Raw genomic sequence first — 11506 nt, forward strand, 5'->3', positions numbered from 1 at the left:
TTACTTTACTTTACTTTATTTGGCAGACGCTTTTATCCAAAGCGACTTACAATGGGAAGACACCAGCAATTCTCGTTCGATTTCTATAGAATATCAAGTATACAAACTAAGAGCCCTGATAAGGCTTAGACTTGTCATACAGTTCATGTCTCGGTGGAGCTCTGCAGTGGTGCTTTTTTATTTATTTATTTTTGTATAGGTTGATTGTTGATGTTGATTTTTGTGTATGTGTGTGTGTGTGTGTGTGTGTGTGTGTGTGTGTATATATATATATATATATTTTTTTTTTTTTTTTTCTTTGGTTTTGGATTTATTTATTCATTTGTGTATTTGGTTTTTTTGGGGTCTACATTGGGAGATTGTTTGAGCTGTTTTCTTTTGTAACCTCTTGAGAATATCGTTATTGCTCATGCTCTAATTCCAATAAACAAAGTTTAAATAAATAAATAAATAAATATGTAACAGATAACACAACGAATAGTCAGAAGGAATTCATTCCGATGGAGGATTCCGAGACTGGAATTTCTGACCTGTGTTCTAGCCGTGTTTCTTTCAACTATTTGAGCAGAGCAACAGGTCTAAAGAAATTGGCAGTCTGATCTGAATCTGAACTCTCTCACACACACACACACACACACACACACCTTCAGCGTCTGGTAAAGAAGTCCAGGATGGTTGCACAGTTTCTTCAGAGCACTGATGCAGGCCAAGTGGGGACTTTGAGTGCGTGTGTGTGTGGAGAGGCAGGCCCGCACTGCACGTGTGTCCAGCAGGAGTGTGTACAGGTCGCTCTGCAGCAGGGTGGGGCGGCAAAACAGCGTCCACTCCACACGCTCGGGTAGGAAACGTCCAATGATGTCCTGAGTTCTCCTGAGCGTGAACACGCCCGTCAGGCGGGACAACTCACTCGCACGTACGTCCCCCAGACAACGTTCCTCCTGCAACACAACAGAAACCGAGACTCACAAACTGGCCAACCCTCAGAAGCGTCCAAAAGCCACATCTGATTGTCTCACCTGAGTGCAGGTGGGCTGGCGGGACCGGATGATCGGCTCCTCGTAAATCTTCCTGTACGCAGCAGCTGATCCCAGAATTCCGGGATTCACAAACTCAACTATGGAGTAAAATTCCTGCAGGTCATTCTGCACTGGAGTTCCTACAGACACACAGAGACACACATACAGTACAGGCCAAACATTTGGACACCTTCTCATTCAACGTGTTTTCTTTATTTTCATGACCATTTACGTTGGTAGATTCTCACTGAAGGCATCAAAACAATGAATAGGTGTTCTGGACTTAACAAAAAGTGGAGACCTGACCTCCACAGTCACCGGACCTGAACCCAATCCCGATGGTTTGGGGTGAGCTGGACCAACAAGTGCTAAACACCTCTGGGAACTCCTTCAAGACTGTTGGAGAAGGATTTCAGGTGACGACCTCTTGAAGCTCATCGAGAGAATGCCAAGAGTGTGCAAAGCAGGAATCAGAGCAAAGAAACTAGAATATAAAACATGTTTTCACTTATTTCACCCTTTTGTTGTTAAGTACAGAACTCCACATGTGTTCATTCATAGTTTTGATGCCTTCAGTGAGAATCTACCAACGTAAATGGTCATGAAAATAAAGAAAACACGTTGAATGAGAAGGTGTCCAAACTTTTGATCTGCACTGTATGCTCAGATGAATCAGCTCCCCTGTGGAGAACATCCATAAGTCAAACTCACCCGTGAGAATGACCCTCCGTGGACAGGACAGTGAGTGAAGCGCACTGCTGGTTTTGATGTTTGTGTTCTTTAGCCGATGACCTTCATCACAGATGAGGACCCCAAAGTCAAACTTTTTCAGAGACTCCAAAGACCTGAGGACCATCTCATAACTGAGCACTAATACCGGACACAAAGGAGACGGGATGTAATCTTCAACACGGTGGTCCTGCAAACACACACACACATTAGTTCTTCTCTTTCTCAACATACTGCTCTGTAAATGTTCTAAATTCTAAAACCAAACTGAACCTCAGGAACATGAAGGACAGCTTCAGTCTATTCCTTGTTTTACAAAAAAGTTGTATTTCAACACAAGCAGTTTTACTAGTTAACATGTTTCTGTTTTGTGGGGACAATTGCTCACATGAATGATTAGTTATTTTTAATTATTTTAACATTTTTACCAGGGACAGAAGGAGTCACTTTTTTGGGGATTAAGCCTAAAAAGGGATTTTTGACAAAACTCAATAATCTGACAACATAATACCCCACACACTCATTACCTGATCAACGGTATATACTTTGATTCGCTCTCGTCCGAGCCATTTGGTAAACTCCGCCGCCCAGTTCTTCACCAGGCTGCCTGGGGCAACAACGACAGCTCGTCCAATCACAGGCTGCCCTCCATACGGGCCCTGACGCAGCAGTGTCCATAGAGCACACACACACTGCAGTGTCTTCCCTAAACCCATTTCATCTGCCAGGATGGCACCACAGTGCCCTGTCAGCCTGAGGACAGACACACACACACACACACACACCACAGTGTCATGCACAGACAATACACGTGCGCACGCACACACACACACACAATGTGGTGCCAAACATTTCCGCACTTGCCTCATTCCCATGATGCACTCATACAAGAAGACCACACCCTCTCTCTGATGTGGTCGTAGTTTTTTGGTCAGGTGAGGATCCACAACTACATCCACCAGTGGGAGCCCAGCTTTATTATAGAGCCACTGGTGATTAGCCGCAGGCCGTGGCATCACTAAGGCACCTATTATACACACGCATACATTGTTAAAATGTTTCTGTGATGTAACATGTATACAGTCATGTCCTTTTTTTATGTAATAAATCGATTGAACCATTTTTGGAACCCCCCCCAGACACAATTCTTACTACATCCCAATTAATACTTACATATATATACACACACACACACAACAGGTGGGTTTGAAGGTGGGATGGTGTGTACATTGGTTGACAGCTCTGTATTTTTTTCCGCGTTTGTTGTTGGTAATTGTAAAATTGAAAAAATTCATTAATGAAACAACCAAATAAAAGTGAATAAATGAAACGTATTGGTTGCGTCCTGTGTATGTCTGCAGTGTTTTGTCAGTGGTGACGTGTGTGCCTCTGGGCCACAATGGGATTATACGTGTGCCTGTGTGTGCATCACTAACGTGAGGGCACCGTGTTGCGCGTGCGTGCGTACCTGTGACGTGTGGGTCGTGTCGAGGTTGTATCTCTCTTCCCTTTTTAGCCAGTTTTGTGCCTCCGCTCTTCGCGGCTGGTTGTGAGAACGGTTTTGCTGCAGGCCTGACCACTGGAGCGTCAGTGGGCACCATGCCGACGTCAGTGAAACAGCGCCCTCTAGCGTAGTCTTCGGTGGCGACGACCCCCATGACCTCGATCTGCTTTCCAGATACCATGAGAGTCTGGCCCTCACACAGACTCTCCAGCTCCGAGGCCTTATAGCCAGAGCCTAACACACAGACGGACACACACACACACACACAAATTCCAGAAACCTTCTAGGGGTCTTCCGGCTTACAGGGGCCGCCATGCAGTGATTGGCTCACCCCGACCAATGTCCTTCCCCTCCATGTCTTTCAGGACAACACTTCGGCCCTTAGCCACGAGGACGGCATCACCTTCCCAGCGCTTGTGCTTTCTGGACGATGCCTTACACCACACAACGCTGAAGTACCGTTCTGAAACACACAAACACACACACACAATCAATCTGAGGATTTTGGAATTTGGAGAGCACCACACACAAGCATTGTGCAGCTCCACTCCATTCGGCGCCGTCCCCAGCAGGGGGCAGCACCGCGCCGTGGCCCACGTCCCAGTCGGAAGCCTGCAGTTTTCCAGAAGTCTCGAGGCTCCTTTAAGAGCTGTTAAACCGGGACTCGCAACTCATCCCCAGGGGCCCAATCCCAGACGAGACACGTGAAGGCAAAACAAGAAGAAACGAGGCGGAAGAGAAAAGGAGCTTTATTAAAAAAAATAGTTTAACATTTACAACAAACCCCCGTCCTCTACACGTGGACCCTGGGACGGCTCAGAACACCAGCCTGACAGACCTGTCGGTACGGGCACTGCACGAGGTGACGATGGTGATGGGCCGAGGGACGTGATGTGATGTAAAGTGACGGGCGTCGGCCACCCGGCGCATAGAGAATTTCCCAGCTATCGTTGTCACCCATCGGCACGAATGAGATGGTCCGGGCGGCGTGTGTGCGTTTACAGTGTGCGCGGCGTGACCTCGCCACTTCCTGCTTCCCTCTTCACCCGTCCAATAACGAAGAAAGAAGAGAAGAAGAAGAAAATAAAACGACTACTAAGAGGAACGCTACAGGGAACACGGCATCCGACGTTCAGATGTGCGTTGAAGGAAGTCCGTGCCGCAGGCGTGCCGCTCTCAGCCGCTCCACTTTGACCTTGGCCCTCAGAAGTTCTTCTTCCAGCTGCTGCCTCCGCTTAAGCCCCTCCCTCTTTTCATCCAGGTACAGGCCCACTTTCCTGTGATTGGCCAACACCAGCTCGTGCTCCTCCCTCATCATCTGCAACGACTCCGCCTCCAGCCCCGGGAACCTGTGGGAGGCCACGCCCCTTAAATACATCCCCTGTCGTCTGTGTGTTTCCGTGGGCGACAGTGGGAGATGTATGGAGGAGGGACTTGGAGAAAGGGAGGGGTCATATGTGTGTAGCTCCGCCTCCTCCTCCAGCGCCACCTCCTCCTCCTCCTCCTCCTCCTCTCGCTCATCTTGTGCACGCGGCCGCAGGTGGAGGATGCCTGGAGTCACATGGTTGGAAGTGACGGGCAGATCAGGCGGCGGTTTAACGTCCTCGGAGTCCACGCGCACCGCCACGGTGCCGCCGGAGAACTCTGAGAGGGCGGGGCCAGACGAGCTGCTGCCGGGTTGTTCCACCGGAGAGTCTCTCTTATACTGGAGCCTGAAACACACACAGAAAACGTAAAAAAAAAACCCTCCTGCGACGTAAAACGTGGTTCATCGTAAAAGAATCTCACCTGTCCAGGGCGTGGAACAGGTGAGGGATCATCTCCATCACTCGCTTGGTGGGCTCACTGATGCTGCCCCGGTACTCGGGCTGGGCGTGGCTGCGCAGCATCACCTCCTGCTTGGCGGCCTCCTTCAGGCGCTTGTAGAGCGTGCGCAGGCCCTGCGGCGTGCGGGTGGGCCGCTCGCCGCCCATGCCGTTGTAGCGCTGCGCGATGCTGTCCCAGCAGCGGTTCTTCTCCACGATGACGGCGTGCTTGTTGGTGTGGTCCTCCAGCAGGCGGATGTGCGGCTGGGCCAGGCGCAGCAGGTCCAGCTTCTCAGACAGGGTGAAGTTGGAGGAGCGCGCTTTGCCCACGGCGGCGGCGCTGGACACGTACAGGGCCGACATGTCGGCCGCTAATCCCTGCCGGTCCTCCTCTCCAAGTAAACCCGGCCAACTCCCTCGCCTCCCGTCTTTTCATTGATTTCACACATGTAGTGAAACGGCGTGCGACACGCGCGCCCGCACGTCCGTCTCTCTTTGTTACACGCCGGCGGCGGTGGCGGCGGGGACGGGATCAAGCCTAACTAGGCCAGTCCTCGCTAGGCCTCCGCCTACGGGGCAGGGCTCTGCTCAGATTCCTCTCGGCTTAGGCTGATGCGGCTCAGCCAAAGCCGCACTAAATCCGCGCTGACCTACATACGCGCACGCAGGCGCGCCGGGGCCGTGTGGGCGGGGCCGCCGCCGCCCTTTTGTTTATTTACATGCCGGCGGCGCGGCCTCGTGAGGGGGCGGGGAGACGGGCGCGCGGCGGCGCGGGCGGCGGCTTTTAACCGACCGGCGACGTCACGCGCGAGCCTGGGCCGGACCGGACCGGACCGGACCGGAGACTCCATTTATCGCGCCGTGTGGCGCCGGTCAGGCGCTTTATGTTGATTATTGTTTGTTTTTTTTAAACTAATCCTAATTGAGAAATAAATTTTTTTTTATTGTTCCGACTGTCTCGGAACGCGTCGAAACGCACTCGGCGCATGCGCAGAACGGATCAGGCAGCCTGCAGGGATCACGCACCGACAATTAACGCCAACTAGTTCGTTTTCATTTGTACCAAAAATAATGTGAACTGAATGAATAAAAACAGTTAATTCACCAAAATTATTTATACAAATGCTGCTAATAAATAATGATGGTTTGCTCATATCATATACAAAGGTAGGGTTGGTAGTAGCCTAGTGGGTAACACAGTCGCCTGTGAACCAGAAGACCCAGGTTCAAATCCCACTTACTACCATCGTGTCCCTGAGCAAGACACTTAACCCTGAGTGTCTCCAGGGGGGGGACTGTCCCTGTAACTACTGATTGTAAGTCGCTCTGGATAAGCGTGTCTATTAATTGCCGTAAGTTCTATACCGACTTCTCTCCACTGTAGTTCATCTGTCCCTGTCTACAATAGTCAGGCGCCCTCTGACCTCACAAGGTGTAGCACAACAACAGAGTAGCCAGCGCACATGGACGCTGTCTTTGATCGAGTGAAGATCAGCTGTGTTCTATACCTGGTTGTGGCGTGTTGGTGGCCTGTAATCCACAGTCCGGGTGTGTTCCTGAACTTGTCCCACTCGGCAGGGGGGCGGCGGTCTCACAGTTCTCCTCTCTTTCGCGCCTCCCCCCCGTGTTCGCATCTTCATCACTACGTGTAACAGTGGGCGTGTTTTCCTGGCTCGATGAGCGTGGCCTCACATTCAGCACACGAGCCAAGGCCCCCGAGACAGGAGACTGGCACACTGGTGTCTGCACCAACCACACACACACACACACACACACACATTAACCATACACATTTTTTTAATTTGTACACAAAAAAAAAAAAAACAGTACACAATGTTTCCTGCATCACTGAACTGAACACCAATGTGTGTGTGTGTGTATGCAACAGATATCTGGTCATTTAAACCATGGATTTGAGAGTAATGTGATTGTCATTGTGATGCACAGCACATGGTGACAACAAAATGTGTCCTCTGCTTTACACCATCACCCATGGTGAGCAGTGGGCAGCCATGACAGGCGTCTGGGGAGCAGTAAGTGGGGACTTCAAGGGGACCTCAGTGACACCTTGGTGGCTCGGGATTTAACCCCGCAACCGTTCGCAGGTTACGAGTATGCTTCCTCACCAGCTAAGCCACAACTCTTCCCACTGCTCACCAAGGGTTAAGGTTAAATACAGAGGACACATTTCGTTGTCACCGTGTGCTGTGTATCACAATGACAACCACTTCACTTTGTTCTATGTTTGTCAAAACGCACCTTTTATGTCAGATACACACAGCAGCAAGACCTACCTTGGTGACAGCATGTTGGACTGGATGGGACAGTGAGGGGACATCTGGAGCTGCTCTGTGCGGCCCGGGGGGCACGAACCGCGGCCTTTTTTCCACGTTGCCATGGAGCTGACTCGGGGCACCAGATCGACGCATTCTGACAGAGGCAAACGCATGTACGAGTTCAGCCCACTGGAAGCCAACCCCATGCTGTCCAGCAGAGACATTCCTGAAAACTCGCACTACATCGTGCTTTTAGAAAAGGTCCATAGTGCAACTCAGGGCTGAATGTGTTCATGCATTAAAACCATTCATCTGCAGTAGACGCAACACCGCAAAACTCTGCAGCGCTATCAAACACATGTATACGAGGCAATTAATCAGTTAATGAATGTCAGAAATACACAGATGCACAAAAATAATTGTGTTTATTCTCTGCAAAAATTAAACCGGTACAACAAATGCAAATGAATATCCCTCAACTAAGAGCCCCTGAGGTTGGAGCAGTTTAGGTTTGATGCAGGAACCTTCAGATCTCTATTGCCTGTAGCTGAGATACAGAGTGCTGCCAGTAGACAAACTAGACAAACTGAAAAATTTACCACAAGCAGGACATTAAAAACAAGATATGTCACAGCAGGATCAAGCCAATAATGAACGGGGCACCAGTGTGCAGCTACCGGTTTTAATGATGATTGCTAGATGTTTTAGTTGGTTTACACAAATACCTGACTGCTGGATATAATGATGATGATAACTAACCAGCTAAACAAGCCATCTGTCACCATCTATAACTAGCTTGCCGGATATTCATGGCTATTTAGATTCAACTGCTGGTTATAATGATGATAGCTGGATGGTTTAGCCGGTTAGTTAACATGAATACCCGACTCCTGGTTTATAATGATTATAGCTGGCTGGTTTAGCCAGTTAGTTATCATGAATACCCAACTGCTGGTTATAATGATGATAGATGGATGGTTTAGCCGTTTAGTTATCATGAATACCCGACTGCTGGTTATAATGATGATGACAGCTGGCTGGTTTAGTTAACATGAATACCCGACTGCTGGTTATAATGATTATAGCTGGCTGGTTTAGCCGGTTAGTTAACATGAATACCCGACTGCTGGTTATAATGATGATAGCTGGCTGGTCTAGCCGGTTAGTTAACATGAATACCCAACTGCTGGTTATAATGATGATAGATGGATGGTTTAGCTGGTTAGTTAACATGAATACCCGACTGCTGGTTATAATGATGATGATAGCTGGCTGGTTTAGTTAACATGAATACCCGACTGCTGGTTATAATGATTATAGCTGGCTGGTTTAGCCGGTTAGTTAACATGAATACCCGACTGCTGGTTATAATGATGATAGCTGGCTGGTTTAGTCCTGAGCACAGATTACAGCAGAACTGCTAACAGGTACTGTACATTTTAAAATGACATTTTAGGACATCTGAATGGAATTTCTATTGAAACACTCGCTCGCGTTGCATTGTGGGTCGCCATGTACCCTCGCTACATTGTGAGACACACATACAGTGACATTTACTGCGAGAGAAACAGCAAAAAACCCACATCATACATCCTACCTATCTGTGTTGCGTCGCGGCCTCTCAAAACTCCCGCGCGTCTGGCCGGAAGTGACGTGTAAATTCAGCGCCTTTCGTGTTGACGCCTCCCGTCACGTCGTGAATCAGTGTAGGGTTACATTATAATTCTACAGTGACAGAATACGACCATCCACGTTATTTTACAAGCAAGTGCACCCAGCACATAGACTGGCTTCTGCAGTGTCAAATAATCATAAAAATTTGCATAACTATTTTAAAAGAAAGTCTCCACTCAGTAGCACTGCAAAAAAACAAAGATATAATTGTTATACACATGCAAAATAATTTTGAATTCATAACTTTGAATTCACTGTAACGGAATGCATTATATTATGCAAATGTACCCAGTGTCCAGCCATCCCTGCCTATTTTGCCCAACCCGGACTGTTTTACTGAGACATGCAGGATCAGTGACATTCTGAGCGTGATGCTTTAGTAAAGCCTCTGTGTGTGTGTGTGTGTGTGTGTGTGTGTGTGTGTGTGTGTCACTCTAACACCAGTACGCATGTGCAAAAGACAAGAGGATTAAAGATCAGAAGAGAAAGTGGACTGTACGTTGATGTGGGTGTGTGTGTCTTTTCTTTTAAAACGCTCAGTTTATTCCATAATCTGTCTGCCTGTTTTGTGTGTCCCACCCCAACAAGCTCCGCCTCCTCCAGCAGCCGCCTGGCCTGCGTTGCCACGGAAACCGAGCCACACCTGAGACGCTGCGCTGAAAAGTGAGAGGGGAGCCAGAGACAGGAGAGTCCGCTGGTCCAGGTGAGTGTGTGAGCTGTGTGCTGGTTATGTAGGTGGTTATAACGTGCAAGGTCATTATTCTAATGAACAGTGTGTGTGTGTGTGTGTGTGAGCAGGATGGGTTACGACCTGGAGCGTTTCGTGGGATACGTCAATGAGGGATTGCTGTGCAGCGTGTGTCAGTGTGTGTGCGAGGATGCGGTCATGTCACCCTGCGAACACGTGTTCTGCAGCGAGTGCATCCGTGCCTGGCTGTCCCAGCATTCCAGCTGTCCCGAGGACCGCACACACCTCACACACACTCACCTGCGCCCACTCTACAGGTAAAACGCACCTCTGCCCAGTCTTACACCCTCATACACGCACCTCAGCTGATACGACCTGCGTCCGTTATGCTGCAAGTGTGTGATGCTTATTAGACATATATATATGTGTGTGTGTGTGTGTGTTAGGTACATGCGCAATGACCTGATGCGTCTGCAGATCAGATGTGTGTTCCACACACACGGCTGTGATGTCATCAGCACGCTGGAATCCATACGGACTCACGAAGCCAAGTGTGACTACGTACTACTGAACTGCACCAATGCAGGTACACACACACACACTGTAACCATGGCAACAGCTGTACACAGGGACACTGACAGCTGGCGGCCCTACATCTGAGTGAATCACCACTTTAGCCAATGACATCAGGAATTCCCTAAAGGGGCGGGGCTTGGTCCTCTGGTCACCGAAGGGAGGCGTTTACACAGCGGCGGAGTCAAATTTCCAGCTTTTACAACTGCGCCCTAACATTGTGTGTGTGTGTGTCATCAGCAGGTGTGGGATACTTGTGTTACTGGTGTGGTAGGTATTGTTTTTGAAATAGTGTGTGTGTGTGTGTGTTTTATCGCCACTGACCATGAATCTGCATGAATGAGTTTTTCCTGTCTTGGTAGGAGTGTGTGTGAGTGTGTGTGTGTCTCACATCTCGTTCTCTCGCAGGGTGTGAGGTGGCTGTCTGCCGTCGTGACCTGGAGGCCCACATGTGTGTGTGCGCGTTCAGCGGCACCAACGAGACGCACGCCTCTGTCGCCAAGCTCCGTACCGAGCTGCAGCTACTCAGGTGCGTGCTTTGAAAATGAAAAAAGACGGACGGAAACGGTGTGCTTCTGGGGCGCGTGGTCACATCTGAGGTGATTTTAGGACGGAGAGCTTGTGCAAGGTTGAGGAGCTGAGATGTGAGATGGAATCCAGGTTGGACTCTCAGCGCAGACACATGGTGCAGAGAGAAGGTCTGATGAAGAACGAGCTGGAGCAGCTGAAGGTACGCATTTACATGCACTGAACACACAGCAGAAAAGAGAAAGTGCTGACAATGTCGCGCGTGTGTGTGTGTGTGTGTGTGTGTGTTACTCAGTCCCAGCTCTCGCGAGTGATGACCGACGTGTGTGTGTTACTGGCTGCGCAACGTTCCCATCAGGAAGAGCTGGAGAAGGCGGAGCTTGAGAAGGCAGAACTCCTCAAACTTCTGAAGAAGGGTGACCAAAAACAAGCCACACCCACCCATGGGGAAGGGCTCCTTAAACCCAGCCCCCTTCATCTCATTTTAGATACAAACAAGAGAAAAAACAAAGAAGTTTCAGTTATATGACAAAAAACACACACACCTCATCTCAGAAAACCGAGCCAGTTCGATGGATGAACATGATATTATAAGGTTTACGATGAGATTTCAATTCATTAATTCCTGCTGTATGACTCAAATAAATGTTGTAAACACAGAGCAGTCTCTACGCCTTCATTCCTGTTAGCTCCACCCTCACACTGTGATTGGC

General features: G+C 49.1%; 3 protein-coding genes across 10 annotated transcripts in view; 1 reads left to right on the forward strand and 2 right to left on the reverse strand.

The window, feature by feature from the left end:
- The window catches only part of rad54b (RAD54 homolog B), a 9978-nt gene extending 2495 nt beyond the window's left edge, over positions 1-7483 (reverse strand). For 2 of the 5 annotated variants that reach the window (XR_003749780.1, XM_028980061.1), the window contains exons 1-8: positions 7349-7483; positions 6563-6797; positions 3581-3712; positions 3214-3483; positions 2273-2772; positions 1728-1935; positions 1017-1156; positions 645-938 (exon numbers count right to left, since the gene is read on the reverse strand). Coding sequence is in view for 4 of the 5 variants with exons in the window: in XM_028980061.1 (XP_028835894.1) it covers positions 645-938; positions 1017-1156; positions 1728-1935; positions 2273-2772; positions 3214-3483; positions 3581-3712; positions 6563-6797; positions 7349-7483 (1914 nt within the window). In the remaining variant the exon portion in view is untranslated. Of the gene's footprint in view, positions 1-644; positions 939-1016; positions 1157-1727; positions 1936-2272; positions 2773-3213; positions 3484-3580; positions 3713-4087; positions 4226-6562; positions 6798-7348 lie in introns of those variants that run through there. The other 3 variants (XM_028980063.1, XM_028980062.1, XM_028980064.1) reach the window with 3 other exon arrangements.
- On the forward strand, positions 3954-11454 carry rnf41l (ring finger protein 41, like). Of its 4 annotated transcripts, XM_028980076.1 has the most exons (9): positions 3954-5057; positions 7326-9499; positions 9593-9707; positions 9803-10009; positions 10139-10278; positions 10509-10535; positions 10674-10794; positions 10875-10995; positions 11089-11454. In XM_028980076.1, exons 4-9 carry the CDS (start codon positions 9804-9806, stop codon positions 11320-11322), a joined length of 849 nt encoding a protein of 282 aa, XP_028835909.1. In that variant the 5' UTR covers positions 3954-5057; positions 7326-9499; positions 9593-9707; position 9803; the 3' UTR covers positions 11323-11454. The 4 variants fall into 4 exon arrangements, with proteins under 4 accessions (XP_028835909.1, XP_028835910.1, XP_028835911.1 ...); XM_028980077.1 differs by lacking the exon at positions 7326-9499; XM_028980074.1 differs by having other exon boundaries at positions 4053-4093; positions 7326-9707.
- On the reverse strand, positions 3982-6159 carry LOC114790218 (fibrinogen silencer-binding protein). Its single transcript, XM_028980073.1, has 2 exons — positions 5038-6159; positions 3982-4961 (listed from the first exon to the last, which is right to left on the reverse strand). The coding sequence occupies exons 1-2, from the start codon at positions 5415-5417 to the stop codon at positions 4382-4384; spliced, it is 960 nt and encodes a 319-aa protein (XP_028835906.1). The 5' UTR covers positions 5418-6159; the 3' UTR covers positions 3982-4381.
- Positions 11455-11506: the final 52 nt, after the last annotated feature.

This window comes from Denticeps clupeoides, chromosome 5 (assembly GCF_900700375.1).
Source record: "Denticeps clupeoides chromosome 5, fDenClu1.1, whole genome shotgun sequence".
Classification (NCBI taxonomy): Eukaryota; Metazoa; Chordata; class Actinopteri; order Clupeiformes; family Denticipitidae; genus Denticeps; species Denticeps clupeoides.